The sequence below is a fragment of the Sprattus sprattus genome (genome assembly GCF_963457725.1).
Source record: "Sprattus sprattus genome assembly, chromosome: 5".
Lineage (NCBI taxonomy): Eukaryota > Metazoa > Chordata > Actinopteri > Clupeiformes > Clupeidae > Sprattus > Sprattus sprattus.
The window spans coordinates 4298005-4318053 of record NC_137924.1 but is presented as its reverse complement, the minus strand read 5'-3'; the positions used below and the strand labels follow the sequence as shown (position 1 = coordinate 4318053).

The 20049-nt window shown below is 41.2% G+C and overlaps 1 protein-coding gene across 1 annotated transcript; it reads left to right on the top strand.

Annotated features, from left to right (window-relative positions):
• Nucleotides 1–6125: 6125 nt before the first annotated feature.
• On the top strand, nt 6126–18377 carry LOC308365005 (uncharacterized protein). Its single transcript, XM_080838306.1, has 8 exons — nt 6126–6302; nt 9941–10586; nt 14933–15051; nt 15123–15164; nt 15322–15445; nt 15544–15561; nt 17521–17547; nt 17712–18377. The coding sequence occupies exons 2-8, from the start codon at nt 9950–9952 to the stop codon at nt 18242–18244; spliced, it is 1500 nt and encodes a 499-aa protein (XP_080694432.1). The 5' UTR covers nt 6126–6302; nt 9941–9949; the 3' UTR covers nt 18245–18377.
• The last annotated feature ends 1672 nt before the right edge of the window (nt 18378–20049 follow it).

Sequence of the window (20049 nt, the reverse complement as noted above, 5' to 3'; positions counted from 1 at the left end):
ACTAAAGAGTTTCTAGGTCTCAACACATGAGAGGCATGGAATTGCTGCTTCAATAGCGCGACACAGTAAAATAAAACAATGTGCATTCTTATCTCAAGCATGACATTGGTGCTGCCTATAACAAATTAAGAGTCCTTAGTCATGAAAAGGATAAAGAATATATTAAATGGCAAATAAGCCCAGAGCCTTTTTTACACAAACTGAGCGTGCTCACAATACACAGGCTAAACCACCAGCAAACACTTCCTGTCAGGGGGGGGAGGGGGGGAGGGGGGGGGGGGGTAATCTCTCTTTCCAGGGGTATTTTATCTCTGCCGAATTTCCGAGGCCCAGGCCTGGCCTGAGGCCGCCGTGATCACAAAATAAGTGCGTATACTTCTCTCTTTCGCTCTCATTTCTCATGCTGTCGGCACAGTGTTCCGTCTTTTGATACTTTTGTTACTTCTGCATGTAGCACATTATTGTCACCATATGTGAACGTGGTCACTGTACTGTTTCACATTTCCCTTATGCCTCGACCAAAGCCACACACACACAAACACACATAGGCCGTACGCATCACAATCCGCTAAATCTGCATGCTGTCGGCGTAGTTCTCCCTCTTTGATACTTCAGCATTTAGCACATGATCGTCACCATATGCGTACGTGGTCACTGCACTGTTTTTCACATTTCCTCATGCCTCGACCAAAGCCACACACACACACATACGCCTTCACAATCAGCTAAATTGTAATTCTACACACTCCTGCCCTTTTCAATGCCAACACACAGCAGAGATGGACAAAATATTTTATACTAAATCACTAAGTCCCTTTATTTTTTTTTATAAAAAAATCTATTTATTTAAGTTCCAAAAAGTTACAAAAAAATCCCTTTAGATGGGAACTGTGTGTGTTGACCCACCCTTGTGTCGGACACCCCCAGACCTAGTTGAATTAGTTTTGTTGTAGTTCATTAGTTTTGTAGATATTTGTCCTAAATGTCCTTGGAATAAACAGTTGAGACAAAAATTAGATGAGATACTTCATAGTACAAATCTACAAAAAGATCTCTTCTTAGAACAGTCTTGTCATAGATTAGTAAAATGTGCTTTATTGTGAAAATCTTAATTTCAAACAGCAAAGTTGTCTTGAGAGGGGAACAGAGGGGGTAATATTGAGATGTCTAGACATTTGAAGCTATCATATTATCAGCACTAAACACACAACACTGCCCTGAATGAACTTGAACGTCTGATTTGCCTGTTCTTGCAGAGAACAGGTCGCCTGATATGCACGGTTGCCTGGAGACCAACTGAGCGTGCTCACAGTACACAGGCACTTCCTGTCAGTAGGTGTGGTAACTGACAGCAACAATGGGCAGGCAACCAATCAGTAGGTCGTTCTCTGTTTGAAAGAGAAACTATGCTGCTTTATGGCTATGCAGCATGTTCAGGAACGTTGTTTTCTATTTTAGCTTTCTGTTCTGAACTGTGTGAATAATGTTCTGTGGATTATGGGACATGACTTTTTGGACTAATTCCCCTTCGCTGAGCAGACCAGGCTGTTGAAGGAAACTTAAAGGAAATTAATTCATCAAAACAGAGTGAGTTAATTGTAGCCATACACGTTAGCAATATAGCATTAAAATAACAGGGACTAAGACTGAATTCCTAAATTGAGTGAAGTCAGGTTAATTAAGTTTACAGAGACAGCATCCTTAAATAAAATATTGTATTTCAGCAAAGTGCAGAGAGACAAACAGAAACTTTCAGCCACTCGCATTTAATTAAAGCAGCAATAAGGAGTTATGTTTCAAAAGTAGCAAGCCAACTACCCACATAGAAAATAACAGTTATGGAAAATGAAATACATTTTAAAAATAACAAACATTTGCCTACTCTGTTCCAACTTGAATAGCTTTTGACTAGGATGACATTTGAGTTGCACATTTTGTCAGGTGATGGCGCACCTTTGTGGACAGACAGTTCAATCCCCCACTTGCATCCAGAGTAATACAGATCTAAAAGAAAACATAATATGAAAGAGCACCTACATTTCGGGAAGGTTATCAACATATTTAAAATATTTCAGATAGCATTTAAGGTGGTAATTCTTTATATAACATGACTTATGCTACCTGCCACCATCCTATAAGACTGAAAAATGGGCCTTTGCGAATTTGGGTATGCAATTTTAGGGGAAAATTTGTCTTGTTGGCATACCATGTTTTTGAGTTCTGTCACGTTTGCTAAGCATTTGTAGGTGGAACTAATGTAGTTTTTGAAGTGTGTTCAGCAAAGTATTGCTGAACTGTGTGAATAATGTTCTGTGGATGACTTTATTGGAATAATTTTCCATCGATTGGCAGACTAGGCTGTTGTAGAATTTTAAGTTTTTGCACAATTTTTTACTTTTGCATTATCAGTGTATGTCAGTTTGGTCTGTAGAGGTCAATAGCCAACATGCTTTACACTGAATGAATCACATAGACATTATTATGGAAAATATGAACTCACTCCTTTTTCTTTTACAGTAACTAAAACTGTAATCTACGTCACCATAAATAGGACAGTAAGACATGCACATTATGATTGGCTTTTTAATTACATTTATTTTCAACACTCACCGTTTGGAATGAGCGAATCCATGATGACTATGCTGATGCATGAGCACTGAGCAACGCCCGCCCTTTTGCACACGCACTGCATAAAGGTCAAGTGTGTGATGGTGACCCTTTTGCACACACACTACACAAAGGCCAAGTTTGTGGTTTGCCGCCTGACGAGTGCATGGACATGTCTGCACAGCCGTCAGGATGAAAGAGGGTGCAGGGCTGTACAAGGGGGTTTGAATTAGAGAAGCAATGGTTCAATAAAAGTTTCAGCAGTTAACTACACAAAACATGTTAAAAAAATATATGAATCTACCCGAATCACTATGTGAATACGAATGTAGTTGAACCAACCAGCAAGCTAGCTAAACTAGTTTATTACAAATAGTTCCCTACTCTCCAACACTGTGAGCAAGCCATGAAAATAGACTATTAATTAACTTTTAAAAAGAACTGTTAATGAGAAATGTGTAAATTGACAGAACAACACAGACATTAGGCCATGGTTGACCCATTCAGTGTAGGTTGTGAGGGCCAGAAGAGGCATGACGTGTCACAGTGTAGCCAGCTGATTCCCCCTGATGATGTCACAGTGTAGCCAGCTGATTCCCCCTGATGATGTCACAGTGTAGCCAGCTGATTCCCCCTGATGATGTCACAGTGTAGCCAGCTGATTCCCCCTGATGATGTCACAGTGTAGCCAGCTGATTCCCCCGATGATGGCACAGTGTAGCCAGCTGATTCCCCCTGATGATGTCACAGTGTAGCCAGCTGATTCCCCCTGATGATGTCACAGTGTAGCCAGCTGATTCCCCCTGATGATGTCACAGTGTAGCCAGCTGATTCCCCCTGATGATGTCACATTGTAGCCAGCTGTTTCCCCCTGATGATGTCACAGTGTAGCCAGCTGGTTCCCCCTGATGATGTCACAGTGTAGCCAGCTGGTTCCCCCTGATGATGTCACAGTGTAGCCAGCTGGTTCCCCCTGATGATGTCAGGATTTGCTGGACTGTAATACCCCTTTTTGACCATGCGGTGTCCTCAGTGTTCCTGTTTGCCGGTCACGTGTTTGTTTCTTATCGCCATGTCATGATTGAGTTATTATGCTGGGGCCTCTGAGGTGAGAGGATGCCTGTGCACTTGTAACAAACCTGTTATTGCCAGTCAGTATTACTAGTATTTTTAGTTTTGGAAAAACTAGGAGGTAAAAAATTAGGACACTAGAGACCCCTTGAGTATAATACTAATAAAGATTGTCAGGTTTTAATGGCACAGGACACACTGGAACACACACGTGCATATATGAAGGCAACACAGGACACACACACAGGCCTGAAGTCACGGTGAATTCACTCTCTGCTTTTAACCCATCCCAGATCGTCCTTCCTCCAGGACCCTCCAGTAGCTTCTTAGCGCCCCGGACGTCCGTCATGGTCAGGACAGGAGTGTCAGGACAGAAGTGTTCTGTTCTTTTTGCATGTTTTTTTTTCTGTTGGGGTTCTTAGTGGTGTAAACCTTTTGTGAATACGGGGCAAACTCTACACAGAAAGGCCTGGGAGATAGCACACCTGAGGTCTGGGGAGGACCTGCCCCCCAGAGCCAACAGCACCCCATGAGGGAATCAAACCCATGACCATCTTGCTGTGAGCTGATTGTGTGAGAGAGAGAGAGCGGCAGAGAAAGAGTGACAATAAGCTAAATTGGTTCACTTTTACTTATAACTTTTCAATGCCAAAGACCCAGCACAGATGCCAAAAATGTGAACAGTCCCTTTATTTTAATAAATAATATATACAAAGAATTCCTTTAAGATGTTGAAAGTGCCTATGTTTGATTTGCCTGTTCCTGCAGGTCACCTGATATGGACGGTTGCCTGGAGACCAACTGAGCATGCTCGCACAGGCGAAACCACCAGCAGCCTCCCTGTCAGTGGGGTTGGTAACTGACAGCAACAAAAGGCAGGCAACCAATCAGTAGGTCGTTCTCTGTTTGGAGGAAAAACTGTGCTGTATTCTGGCTATGAAGGATAACCTATGCTGCTTCTCTGGCTATGCAGCATGTTCAGGAACGTTGTTTTCTATTTAAGCTTTCTGTTCAGTACACATACATTGATAGTGTGTCAAATAGTGTCATATCTAGATGTGATTGTTCAGTACATAGTTGCATATCAGATGATTTCTGAGAGATTTATGTTTAACTGTGGCATCAGCAGAATATTGTGAACAAATTAAATCTTTATTATATTAAATATTTGAAGATGAGGGTAATTACAAGGGACCCACAATGTTTTGGTCCTTATTTAGGTTCCTCGCTTTGTCCAGGCATTCATTTTTAGTTTCAGAATGTCTTATTTACATAGTATTATCTGTGTGTGTGTGTGTGTGTGTGTGTGTGTGTGTGTGTGTGTGTGTGTGTCTGTGTCTGTGTCTGTGTTTGAGTGTGTCTTTCTGTGTGTGTGTGTGTGTGTGTGTGTGTGTGTGTGTGTGTGTGTGTGTGTGTTATGTGAGCTGTAGTTTTTAAGCACAGAAGCACACAGCATCTGTGAGAAGGTCAGACTTTGGTCTGACAAGGTTTCAACATGTTTCTAGAAACAGAGAGTATCTAGAATGACTGACACTCACACATGTATCACAAAACGATCTAGCTTATAAACAGGTATAAACCATACTCCCCTAATGCCAGGCAGAATGTCTTGTATGTATATACTTGTCATTTTAAATGTACATAATGTGCATGGAGTATAAGTACTTCCCTGAGGTAAGTTTCTCCGCGCTTCAAAAAACAAATGAAAGATAATATGAGAGGCCTATGACAGATGATCGCTGAGACAGAGGATGCTATCAGGGGTGTAAGTTATGTGATGGCTATGAGAACACGCCTCCTTTGGCCTATAGGATCTGAATCTAATAATATAATGACCAACTCTCTGTCTGTCTCCACTGTTGTAACATAATCATCATCAACAACAACAACAACCCAATAAAGTAAATAAGATTAAGTAAAGAAACAAGAACTGCCAATCCAATTTAACGAAGTAAGTAGCCTACTCCTCTGAGATTTTTTAAATCTTTTTTACATCTCTCACGCATCTACATACTTTAATTTCGGGGCTGGTTAGATGATTTAGGTCATCCGCATCTGTCACTCATCTACATTCCTTAGTTTCATTGAGACTGGGTTCTTCTCACTGGGTGCCTCTTGCATAGATGTAGATCTACATATACAATGCCTTCAAGGCTCCGTGAGCAGCTGAGAGGCGTGTCCTGGATAAAGTTTAGACAAATCAAAGGAGGAAGAGCCATCTGACACATGCAGGCTGCTGTGCCTCTGCCAAGACAAAAAACAATACTGTAGTTTTTTCAGGTCGGCTGAGAAATAGTGCCGCCATAGAGACAGACTCGGTCGAAGCGCTTTGGCGGGAAAATACAGAGAGGGGCGGAGTAATACCACACGGAATTCCCGGACGTATTCATGCGCCAAATGACAGTCTGCACTTCATTTCGAGTAGCAAGCCCGGGGTGCGAACAATTTGTGGACTCAGCCGCTGTACACTTCGAAAAAGTCGCAGAGATTTTTGTTGCCACATATGCTGCCAGGGACTATTTCTCTCTGGATATTACTCTCTCAAAGTGTGTGGTTTTGTCAGCATTAACGTTTTTTCAACGCATACGGAACATTTTTTCTCAATTGCCTCCGTTGAGCACACGGTAAGGATTTTGGTTTGTTACGCTTTCGCCCATCATTAACGCGACGAAATTCAAGTAAAATAAGCGTGCATTTTTTATTTATTGCGAATTAGCATCCTCGTGAGATGTTAAGGGTTATAAAGTGATTTCATGTTAAGCTTGTTGAAGATCGCGTTTGCATTTGGTCAATTGCATGCATTTCCCCCAACATGCTTCGTTTAAATCATAGACATGTATAGGTAGACACCGCCTCCACTGCTTCTCGGTGAAACGCGTCGCCGCCATTTTGGGAAAGGAGCTCTCTGCCGTCAGAGGTCTGTCAGACGTGTCAAACTAGCGCAAGTTGCCAGGAGCTGCGGTTTATCTGGATAAAAATCACGATAACCTTTTACATTTCGCAACCAATTTCATGGAGTATTCAAGGGTTTATGCTCTACGTGAAGTGTGTGAAAAAGATTTGCCTCTACGTTACTTTGAATCTCGCTAGTTTAATCGCCAGTCATACATGTGCATGGGTCTATAATAAACGCTCGTGCGTTTTGAAAATACTGAGAAGATCTATAAACTATCGAAATAGTGCTTCTTTAGTTACTACGTATTGACCATCATTAAGAGAAAGAGCATACATCAAATAGTGAGAAACTGGCAGTCAGTGTGTTTTTCATAGTTTAATAGTTCCTTTTCAAGCATGTGCATTAAGAAACCTTGAACAGTGCAATTGGCAATACACAGTTATTTCACAAATCAACATTAGGCTACAAAAAAAATCTATATATTTCTATAGCAGTAAAAATATACATCTCAATATATACATAGCCTACACATCTCAATAGTTGAACTGTAATATAAATAACATAGCATATATATAATACAATATAATATAATGACTCAGTATAATGTGCAATGGAATAACATATGATATATATAATATGTGATACAATATAATATATTTTAAGTATAAGTGTATATATATATATATATATATATATATATATATACAGTGGTGGCCAAAATTATTAGAACACCTGACAGATCTGAGAATAATGACCTTTTTTTGCCTCCAAAACATGATTTAAATTCATAATGTTCATGAAACATGCAGATGGTTGTTCTGAGCACAACATATATCAGATGAAGTGAGTCCTACTGTTTTTATCCACTTTTAACTTTAATATGTTGTACGTCCACCTTTTGCAGCAATTACAGCAGCACATCTCTCTGGCATAGAGTCAATGTATTTCTTGAGAACTTGAACAGTTATGTTATCCCATGCCTTCTGCAGGTCAAGCCAAAGGCTTTCCTTGGAATGTACAATAGATCTGTCAAGTTTATTTTCCAACTTGCCCCGAATTTGCTTGATGGGTTTGAAGACGGGACTTTGAGAGGGTCGGTCCATCATTTTCAATGTTTTAGCAGATTCCTTGTCGCCGGTAGTTTCGGCAATAGTTAAAATAATGTTTAGGGTTATTGTCCTCTTGGAAAATAAATCCAGGCCCAATAAGACGTCTCCAAGAAGGAACTTTGTGCCTCACCAGAATGTTGTGGTATACTTTTGTATCCATGATGCCGTCAATTTAGCCAAAGTCACCTGTTCCTGAGGCTTAAATTGCACCCCACACTATAATATTACCCCCTCCTTGTTTAACTGTTGGCAAGAGACACACATTTTTATATCTCTCCCCCTCACTTCGTGGAACATACACGCTTTGCTTGTTGCCAAACTGTTCAAACCTGGATTCATTAGTACACAACACTTAAACCAATATTTCTTTGTCCATTTCTTGTGTTCTTTTGCAAATTTCAGGCCTTACACTCAATTGTTCTCTTTCAGTAATGTTTCTTTGCTGCTATTCTGCCAAAAAAAGTCCTTCTCCCAGTTTCCGACAAACAGTTCTTGAAGACACTGTTGCACCATTAGTCATTGTGATGTTGATCTCGTCACACAGTTCTTGTAACTCTTTCTTCGGTCCTGAAGACTGAGAATTTTGAAATGCTTCACTTGTGTGTCTGAGAGATGAAAAAAGAAACCTCTCCCCTTTCGGTTCTGGTGCCATGGCGGTCTAAAGTGAACTTTACAGTGCTGGGACTGCATCTCAAGTCCTTGGCTATGCGGCAGTAACTCCAGCAAGCATCAAAAAAACCTTTATTCGAACCCGTTGCTCACTCGTTAGCTCCTTCTTCACCTTAGCCATGTTCAAAGAGCAACATGTGCTTCGAGACTGCTTCTAGAGGCTTTGAATCTATAGCATTTGGTGGTGTGGCCTCAGTGACAAAACCCTGATGTTACCAATCACTTAATGAGCAGTTTAGGCCTTGTACATTCAAAAATATCACCGAGCTGTGTCCTAAGACTCTTGCATCACCATCAATTTAACCACAAAAACACCTGACAATGATGACACAAGTCATTTGGCTTCTTCTGTGCAGGAACATGATTGTGTGACATTGACAGTGAAATAGGCCTAGCTTGTTTTTGTACGGAAAATGACCTAAATCTCATTATGATGGCTCTATTCTATTGTTTATAGAACATAATGATGACTTTGTAGATATTTCATTAGTTTTTAGGGTATTTAAATGGCCAATTCAATGAAAACAACTGAAAACTCTTAAATATGTCTAGTGTTCTAATAATTTTGGCCACCACTGTATATATATATGTACATTTGTACAATTTGACATAATATACAATCATGCTCTTAACATTTTCAGATCTATGCAGTGCAATTGACACAATATATAATTGTGAAATAACTGTGTATTGCCAATTGCACTGTTCAAGGTTTCTTAATGCACATACTTGAAAAGGAATTAAACTATGAAAAACACACTGACTGCCAGTTTGATGTATGCTCTTTCTCTTAATGATGGTCAATACTAGTAACTAAAGAAGCACTATTTCGATAGTTTATAGATCTTCTCAGTATTTTCAAAATGCACGAGTTTTGAAAGAAAAGTGAGCGTTTATCATAGACCCATGCACATGTATGACTGGCGATTTGACTAGCGAGATTCAAAGTAACGTAGAGGCAAATCTTTTTCACACACTTCACGTAGAGCATAAACCTTTGAATACTCCATGAAATTGGTTGCGAAATGTACAAGGTTATCGTGATTTTTATCCAGAAAAACCGCAGCTCCTGGCAACTTGCGCTTGTTTGACACGTCTGACAGACCTCTGACGGCAGAGAGCTCCTTTCCCAAAATGGCGGCGACGCGTTTCGCCGAGGCAACGGGCTGAAGCAGTGGAGGCGGTGTCTATCTATACATGTCTATGGTTTAAATGCCCATTAGCAACATGAGATTCCGGATGTTGTAGTTGTAGTGCGTGTCGCTGCCAAATGTGAGTGCGTTTGCATTTGCTGTCAGCTGCTCTCATGGTTGCAAGTCGATGTTTTGTTGTTGGGAACTAGTTTTGTGTATAGAGCACTTTAACTTGCATTGTATGAAATACTTAAAAGAAAGATTAAGATGGTTATTTATCTCTACTGTCATGAACCAACAGTTAAAGCCTGAGGTATCTAGATTGTTAACGGTAACTGGAAACATTGCCCATGTTTGGATTCTCCTTACACTGCTAATGGAATAACTTACTTTCGTGCTAATAGGTGGTAATGCCGTTGCCGTTGTAGTGACAGATTATTTTTGTATTCCCTTAGGTCGCCAATATGCCGTTAAATTCAAGTTTGGCGAGTAAAAACTACGACTACGAGTATGACATGGTTCAGCCGTACTTCTATTTTGAAAATGACGATGAGGATTTCTATCACCAACAACAGGGACAGCTTCAACCGCCCGCTCCCAGCGAGGACATTTGGAAGAAATTCGAACTGCTGCCCACTCCGCCTCTGTCACCAAGCCGACGGCCCTCGCTCTCCAGCCTCTACCCATCAACAGCAGATCAGCTAGAGATGGTGTCAGAGTTTCTCGGGGACGACGTTGTCAACCAGAGTTTTATCTGCGATGCAGACAGCTCGAAATCTATCATTATCCAGGACTGCATGTGGAGCGGCTTTTCCGCTGCCGCCAAGTTGGAGAAAGTGGTTCCCGAAAGACTTGCATCGCTCCAGGGTGCTAGGAGAGAGTCCTCGCCTAGCGAGACCACGGATAGCAGCCTAAGTCGATTGAATGCGAACTATTTGCAAGACCTCAACACCTCTGCTTCGGAATGCATTGATCCTTCGGTGGTCTTTCCTTATCCGCTGACCGAAAATCCCAAACCCAGCAAGGTGACACCGTTAGGCCTAACGACTTTGACAATGGACACTCCTCCCAACAGCGGTAGTAGCAGCGGTAGTGATTCAGGTACGTTTTTGTTCTTTTGATTTCGCATATATTTAAAATTTTTTAAAACTATCGGAAAACGTGCGTAAACGGTTTCAAAGTGGAATCACTGTTAAGGAAGAATTTTTTTGTATCTGTCACGTTTGCTCAACATGTGAGGGTAGAATTTTGTTTTGTCTGAGTGGGCGGAACATGCTTTTTGCAGGTCTGATAAGGAAGTGTTTGAACTGTCAGAGACACAGTGTGCAGTTCAGTGTTGCTGAACTGTGTGAATAATGTTCTGAGGATTACGGGACGTGATTTAATTGGATTAGCAGACCAGGCTGTTGAAGGACACTTTAAGAAAATGAATTCATCCAAGCAGAGTGAGTTCATCGTAGCCATACACTTAATCAAAATATAAGTTTACTTCAAACCAGGGCAAATTGTTTCACATACAGTACATCTGAGAGATATCTTATCAGAACCTTTGAGATCTGCTTCAATGCAAAATGTAGACATGGAACGATAATAGTTTGTTGTGGTCAAAATGTATCGTATGGTTCTACACAACCAGTGCGGTAATGCAGTCAGCTAAACTCAGTTTTTACGATCCACGAAGCAAGCTCCTTCCCTGCCAACACAACCATGTGGGGCCCATATGGGTTGCATGTGGGCTGGTGAGTGGGCCCCATTTGGGCTGCCCAGCTGGGCCCCAGTCAGTTTTGTCCGGGGGTTCCATCCATGGTGGCCCCATATGGGCATGTCCAGATGGGCTCAAGGTGGGTTTCACATGGGCCCTAGGCAAAACCCACATGGGCAACCCAGGTTTCTCCAGCTGGGGCCCACACTAGGTGGGCCCCATGTGGGCTCATGATGGGTCCCTTATTGTACCCTTAAGGGTAATAACCATTATCATTATGGGCATACAAAATAATTTGTACTTACTTTAGTCAGCCCATAGTACAGTTCTTTACAAAACTACAATAACAAAGAGACAAGTTATACAATTCATAATTTTTTTATTGCAATTTAGAGAAGCAAGGCTATAAAGAGCACCAACTGTCAGTCTCCCCCCTAAATGATCTTGGCATTGGTTTAGTTACCAGTTTTGTGTTGGATTATATGCACCTTGTGTGCTTAGGGGCAATGCGTAAGTTGATATTTCTTTGGATGAAGGGGCCTTTGAAATGCAGGCAGTCTGTGAAGTTTTTTATTGCAATGTCCGCATATATGGTTTCTATCAGACAGTATTTACCTAGCAATTTTGCAAGGAAACCACGATCGTTGTTTGAATTCAGCACATGGAAAGCTACAGAGCTTCGCCAATTTTTACTTTACACTGGCCCTGTTGTTCTTCTCAATAATATACCCAGTAGAATGTACAGAAACGTTTTACTTCTGTCTGTATCGATGAGAATTCTTCTGAGTCCTGCCTTATGTTGTCCTGACAATTGTGACTATGCTGACTATGCTGAGGAGATTTTGAAACTCTTTGTAACAGATTTCGCTTCAATTTATGGCACTGAATTTGTCAGCTACAACATGCATTCATTGATCCACCTAGCTCAAGATGCACGAAAATGCGGCCCATTGGATAATGTGTCAGCTTTTCCCTTTGAGACGTTTTTAGGTAAACTGAAAAAACTTGTCCGTCGGCCTCAAAACCCTGTCCAACAACTCGTCAGGCGGATCCATGAGAAGCAGAAATTGCAAACCCAAAAGACCACGTCTGTTGTAAGCCCAGTCAGACAGCTCCACTTTTCTGGACCTATGATTCATTCAGTTGCAACATGGGAACAATACAAGCGTTACAATGACAGACAGACACTGATCTCCTCCTCTCGTGGTGACGACTGTTTTTAGAGTTTTTTCAATCAAAGCTGAGGGGTTGCCTGTCTAGCCTGACGGGCCCCCCGGTCCCTCGCACCAATCAGCCACTTTGAGACCGCCTTCTCTGCATCATTTCGTGTGATCTGGCTGGTCCTTCTTCAAGCCTCCTGCAAGGAACAAATATAACAGCGACTTACTTCACGTGATAACTATCAACCAGGATTGCAAAAGCAACAGTGGGTCTCAAAAGATTAGAATATTGTGGAAGCCTGTTAAAGGAGAAATCCGGTGTGAATCAATCAATAGACCTGTTGTTCAGTATCTATCAGTATCTATAAGAAAAGGGGCCAGAAAATTTGATGCAACATAAAAACGAATAACGAACCAATAACTAATGTTAATTGCACAGGGCATAACAAATTTAAACTGAAAGTTACTATGCCCTATTCACTTAAATGCATACTATGCAACGTTTTTAGGTTTATTTATCAGCTTTGTAAAGACTTAGATGTTTATATGGCTCATTCCGGTGTGAATGAAGGCTATTTTACATAGTACTGCTTTAGTGTTAGTTGCCAGTTCAATACATACTGTATGTGGTCTATGCTGTATCACACTGACAGCCTCAAACAACAGGGCTATTTATTGATTCACACCAAACTTCTCCTTTTATGTCAGTAATTTAATGTAAAAGGTGAAGCTCATACATTATATAGATTCAATAGACATTAATGGCATATTAGGCCTACTAGCCATTATTTGTGTTCATTTTGATAAAGAAAACCCCACAATCAGTATCTCACAAAATTAGGATGTTTTCTAATATTGTACAACTTAGAATATCATACACATGCACACCTACCATATATTACTTCAAATAACTTTAAGGACTTGAATTCCCTCTTCCCGTTGCGTCCCACAAAGTTGTACTGCCTGGATAGGCCATGGTCGAAGAGGAAGGCCATCATTCTTCTTGTGGCCTGCTCAACAGAGCCCTCCCCCCTATATCAGCCACAGCGGCAATCTGAGGGGGAACAAAGGCAACACAAGGCAGGTTTATCTACAGTATATTGTTCACTGGAATAAACCAGTCAACATGAAAGAACTGCCAGATGCATGGATATGAGCACTCTTGGGAAGTTTCAGATCAAATTCACTGTTAATGAGTTGAGTTGCATTACCCTAGATAATAAAGGAAAAATAAAGAGTCAATCTGTCAATCCGTTCAATCTGTTCTTTGAGGCTTCTGAGTGTTGTCAATAGGTACCAGAATGACAGCATGACAGCAATAGGTACATTGTGGACCGAATTTGCGAACTGGCAGCTAAGACTAACAGATGTGGGCGTACGAAAACAAAACTGCTATGCCCTCTTCAGTTAGTGTTAGCTGCCGTTTCACTATTTGGTCCACTGTGCATGAAATTCAGTCGTTCTCCTAAATATCGACAGCACTTGGCAACATGTAAAAACAGAGCTACGGGTTGATTCACTCCAAATTATTTAACAAACATACCAGTTCTGACATGAAGTCTGGGTTTGCCAGTTTTTCTTCCATGTGTTCAACCTCACTAACTGTCATTATCACGTTTGAGAAAACCGGAGTGAACAGATAAATGCACACACACAGCAAACAGCACGACAGTTTCCTAGCATCAGAGCTTCGTCCAGAATGAGAATGGATAGGAACCCTAGCTGCTAGCCCAGTCTAGCCGGGGTGGAGGAGTTTCACCATCTTCTTCTTGTGAGCGGAATATACATTTTCATTGAGGTTTGATTACGACATTACATTATCTGTTATGCTCTAAAATTGCGGAATTTTGGACCCAGTCCAGCTGGAATTGTTGCAACAATCTCATGACATCATTTTGAATTGGAGACCAGCTGGAACCCACTTATTGCCTATGTTTAGTTTAGCCCATCTACGGCCCACCTATTACCCATGTGGGCTCCAACGACAAATGCGAATGCGATGAACTGAAGGTTATTCAATCTTGCAGACCTTTCATTCAATCGGAGTGGTGCTCCATGGAGCAGCTTAGCCAAAAAATCAATGCACTTTTTGAATGGTATGATTCGTCACTATGCTTTTCCAATCAAAAACCGAAAACGTATCTTAGTTGAACCAAACGAAAACCAAAAACGTATCCAAGTTGAGCCAATCAGAATATTTCTCTCAAACCTATACATTTTATCCAAGCTCAGATCAACGAAATATCACAAAGTGTTCATAGTTATAAATATATCTAAGTAACTATTTATATATTCTTTACTGCTGCAACACTCCTTATCCCATGCAACAAAGCATATTTTCATTTCAAAGTAAAAATCATTTCAACAGAGCTATTATAATACTGTGTGCGTCTATCTACACCAATAATATATAGTAACATGAATTATGTTGAATTACTGCAAGCAAAGTATATCAACCTTTCTTGCTTACCTAAATAAATCAGAGGGTAGAACATGTATTTATATATACCAAATATATTTATTATACCAAATGTTCTTGCCATGCTTTCCCCTAGTCAATGTCAGTTCTGCTTCCTCTGTTGCAGAAGCATTTGCAGTCTCACAGAGTTGTGGAAGCTTCAGTGATTATGAGATTAAAAGGGAGAGAGCTCAACGAACATGCTGCTCACAACCTTTTCTCAAACCAGATTTTAGCTTACTCAAGGTAAGATGTTCATGTTTTTTTGTGTGCACATTAAGGGTTATGGTGCTTATATCTTTCTTTGCTTTCCTTAGGTGATGGAAGGGATACCACTTCTTTATCACAGTTTGTCTAAGGTAGGCAGTGTTGGGTGTTGTGGTTTAATACCAGTGCCATTTACAAATAACAAGACAATGATAGATAGATAATGTTATAACATTAGAAGAACACTGTGTCATTGACCTCAGTCATCTAACCAGCCCCAATCCATTCTCTTTATTACTCCCCTCACAGCTTGCAAAGCCATCTGTCCTCTCCAGACAGGGTGATGAGGAGGATGGAGGAATGGAGAGAAAAGGGCTGAAACAGGAGGCTGAAACTGAAACTGTACTGCATTCACACGTGTGCAGTAATACTGGTAGGTCTAGGCCTTTTCCTGGGGGTAATTCTGGGCAATTTGGTCTTATTCCTTTTGATATCACATCTCAGAGATTTTTTTTTTCTCTTTTGTTCCAGGAAAAGTCCTTAACCCAGGTAGGCTTGCTCTTCATTAAATCTTAAAAGACAGACTGCACTGTGTCCTTCCTGCTATTGTGCTGCTAATTTTATAGTTCAAATATAGTTATGTTTAATATGAATTTTAAAATGAAGTTTCTCAACAGCACTATAGCAGCAATGTCCCTTATGTTAACATCAGTGGCGGCTGGTTTTTAAAGTGAGGGAGGAAGGACTGCGCGCTTGGTTGCCATTGGCCCGTTTGTACTGTTGGTGGCATAAGTATGTGAGACTCAAGTTGTTTCAGGGTGTTTTGGTGAACTACAGCACAAAATAGCCGGGAGGGATAATTATGTGAATAAAATTGATAAATTCACCAGTGGCAGCATTGTACTTTGAAAGCTGGTGGGCAGCATGTCTTTGATGGACTAGTCCAGGCCAGAAGGAAAGGATGCAAAGCCAATTAGTCAAATCAGGCCTACTCTTGATTTGTAAAACTAAATAAAAGATTCTGGGCCAATCATTGGGCCTATTTTTTCCGCTCAATGACTGAAGCTATTGGTTGTCATTATTTATTTATGTCTGATTATTTTCAGCTACAATTGTTTTAAGAAGAATGAAGACACAAGACCATAATTTATGCCATTTCAAATGCATCATGCTCTGAATCATTCACTTACATCCTTTTGCGCAAGTATTATTGGCTAGAAAAACGCCGCACGCCGTTGACTTGACAACTTTGACAACAACGAATGGCTGGTGTCCTCCGCCTACGTCAGTACATTCGAGTGTCACGAGAACGTTAATTACATAGGCGACTGTTGAAGTTTAAACGCAGCAGCCTTGTCGGCGGTTTCAAAAGTGTCGGCGAAGTAAGTTTAAAATAACCTTAAGAGTAACAAAGGCAACAAGTAAAAGAACAACATGAACATTATTTCACAACTATTTACATGGGTAAGCCTAACACTTTGGCAAGCCCCCTGAATGACAACTCTTGCATGCCTAGGTAAGCCGTTGCATCTAACAGACGTTTTACCACCTCCCTATTGCCACGCACTTTAGCGTTGTGCTGTTGAATTTACAGCCGCACACCCTCATCCACTAACCGCTCTATAGGCATGGTGCCTAGCAATGAAAGGCGGATAGCAGCACCAACGTGGTCTTGACATTTGTCGTTGCGCTTGGTTGCCCTGTCAATATTTTTTATATCAGTAAATCCATGAAAAGACCACGTTGGAGAGTTGACATTCATTAGTAAACAGGGCCAGCAATATAACCGATTGTTGGTAATACTACCAGTCAGCCACGAGTACCTAGCAAACCATGTAGCACTCACGACACTGACTCTGCCGTTGCTCACCCCATGGAATGGTTTCTGTAATAAAACATGAACAATGTCCTCGGTTTCCATAGTTTACTTTATTTGCTAATTTGCTAATGTGTTCTCATTGTTAAAATGATCAGATCTTCTTACTTAACTGTGTCTCTTACACTGAGCAGCAGATTATCTTTCGTAGCCTAGATTTGAGGGGATAACCCCACCCACCAAATCCAGGGCTTCTGCTTATTGGTTCATAGCGCAGACGTGACTCCAGCCTATTCGTTAATAGATTTTGACGCTATCCAGACCCCTAAACTAGTCACACCCTCTCAGAGGAGGATCGTCCTCCTCTCTGCCATTGAAGTCAACGCATTCCACCGGCCGCCAGCGCAGGCAGAGAAATGAATGGGAGTCAATGGAGGGTAGAGGGAGGAAGGTCCTCCAGCAGTAATTTTCGATAGCGATAGGGGGTGCTAATGTCATCTTTACCCAGGGAAACGAACATTACATATACAAAGGTATTAAAGTAGTCATATTTAAGGGTTTTAATTAATCACAGTAGTCTGGGCAAAGTACACTTTTTATTCTCAAAATGTTAAGGAGGATCTTCCTCCCTCTCCTCAATGGAGAAGCCTCCACTGGTTACCATGGTAACACTAGGCCCCTCTGTTTTTTAGAATGGCGGTCAATGACTAAATCAACAGGTAAGATATTGCTGCTTTGCTAGTTCAAACTAATATTCAAATCTAATGTGAATCCATTGCTATGATGGTTATGGATATAGTTACGACTTGCAACTTTTTATATGTCTTCTGCTGTCATGAAATCTAGCTGCCACAATCAAAATTGTTATCCCCCTTTTCTTCAGTTAAGATCACACTGGATCGAAAAACAGCAAATCCCAGCCTAAGGATCTCTGCTGACGGAAGGAGAATAAGGTCACTCACCATTAAGGAGAGCAAAGAAAAACAACATGCTTGGTTCCAGCGAGTTCCTCACAAGTATGACGGCTGGTTGTGTATCCAGGGAACACAGGGCTTTATCTCAGGCAGGCATTACTGGGAGGTGGTTGTGGGGGAGAGCTCCGATTGGAGGATAGGTGTAGTAAAGGAGTCGGCACCCAGACATGGCTTTACCAAACTCACCACGATCTCAGGGTACTGGACCCTCCGTCTCCAGCTAGGCAGACTAATTGCCCTCACTGACCCCGTCACCAAGTTAAACCAGCCAATCCCCAAAAGAGTAGGGGTGTATCTGGACATGGAGGGCAGACAGGTCAGATTCTGTGATGCAAAGCAGAGGAGACTCATTTACACCTTCCAGGCTGATTTTGGCCCCTCTGAGAAGATTTACCCCGTGCTTGGCACAGTGGACACCAACAGAGAGTTGGTCATTCTGTAGATTTGATCTAAGGGGAGTTCTTACTTATTTCTGTACATTATCCATTGTATGTAAAGCTATACAAAATCAATACATTTCAAATGAATAAAGCTTCTGTGTTTTATACTGGTCTGGGTGTCTGAATTCCCAACAACAGTATACAATAATGTAAAGTATGAGGGATATACATTAATTAATTCATATTATAACACACACACACACACATCTACATACAAGACATTCTGACTGGCATGAGGTCAGTATGGTTTCTACGTAGAGCTGTTTTTAAATTGTAGCGTTTTGTGATACACGTGTGACTGTCAGTCATACGTGATTCTTTCTGTATCTAGAAACCAACATGTCTGAGTTTTTGCGGATGCGGTATGCTGCTTTGCTTAAAAAACACACACACACACACACACACACATTTGTATGAAAGAAGTGTGGTGGAACACACACAAATTTGTATGAATGAATAGTGGTAGAACACACACACATTTGAACAAATTAATAGTTAATAGAACTGTCAGGGAACGTTGGACGACACACAGATTGTGGGGAGGTGGAAGTTTTATGGAACCAACTAGTTCAGGGTTAACAGGGGGAAACCAAAACACAAAAAACAACTCAGGATACTGTTATGTTAATAGGTGTAATAATTAAGTAGTATTCTACTAATATAAACTGTAATCATAAACAAGGAGTTAAGCAGTAATGCAGGGACATATCATTCTCCATTTCTTCCTTTAATTCTTCTCAATTTAAATCATCTTCTTCTGTACCAAACATCTTACATTGAACTCGTAGTCACCACTTACTTATACAGAACACAAACAACTTAAACAGGGAGGTGCACAGGAGTGGGCTAAGGTTGCTCGGGCAACTGACCGTTTGCCCTCCTTGACTTAAGTTGCACCTCTGAAGGATATATATATAGTTTTGCGATCAGGGGACGCCGAAATTTTCGATCAGATGACAGGGGTGTGGCAGCCGCGGTTAGTGAGAGTTTAAAATAATATTGGCAAAATTTGCGATCAGATGACGTGGGGCGTGGCAGCGGCGGTGACAAAAAAGAATGTGTTGCCCCTTTTTCCCAGGGCAGAGCAACTGCCCTTCAAAATTCCTGTGCACGTCCCTGGTGCTCACACTAACACACACACACACAGACACACCCACGCACACAAACACACACACACACACACACACACACACGCACACAAACACACACAAACACACACACACGCACACAAACACACACAAACACACACACACACACACACACACTGACACAAACACACACAAACACACACACACACACACACACACACAGGGCCCTTGCAGCAGACACATCTTTAACAGCAGGCAAAATAACCGTCACTCCCGATTCAACCCCTGTGTCTTACAAATCTGTCAGAGAGAAAATTGTGGGCATACATTTCACATGAATATCAAACATTTGTAAATCAATGGAGCGCTGTAAAATTGTGTCAAAAGTTTAAGTCAAGCAGAGTTGATGAGGTGCAACAAATGTTACTACACTATGAAAATATACACCCATCATGATGTGGTGTTGACAAAAAAACCCAATTTTGATATAATCATTTCACAACAATTAGAGAGAGAGAGATGAGAACTGTGAGCAGGAGCTACACAAGCAGCCTGAGTGCGAGGAGAAGGACTCAAATTGAAGAATAAGATATTGTGCCGGCGCCCCCTGGTGGCTGTTACTACTGCTGAGTGAAATTATTGGGAAGCTTCGTAGAGAAGTTTTTAGAACAAATATATTTTGGTCCACACCCAAAATGTGGTGGAATAACTTCCAAATC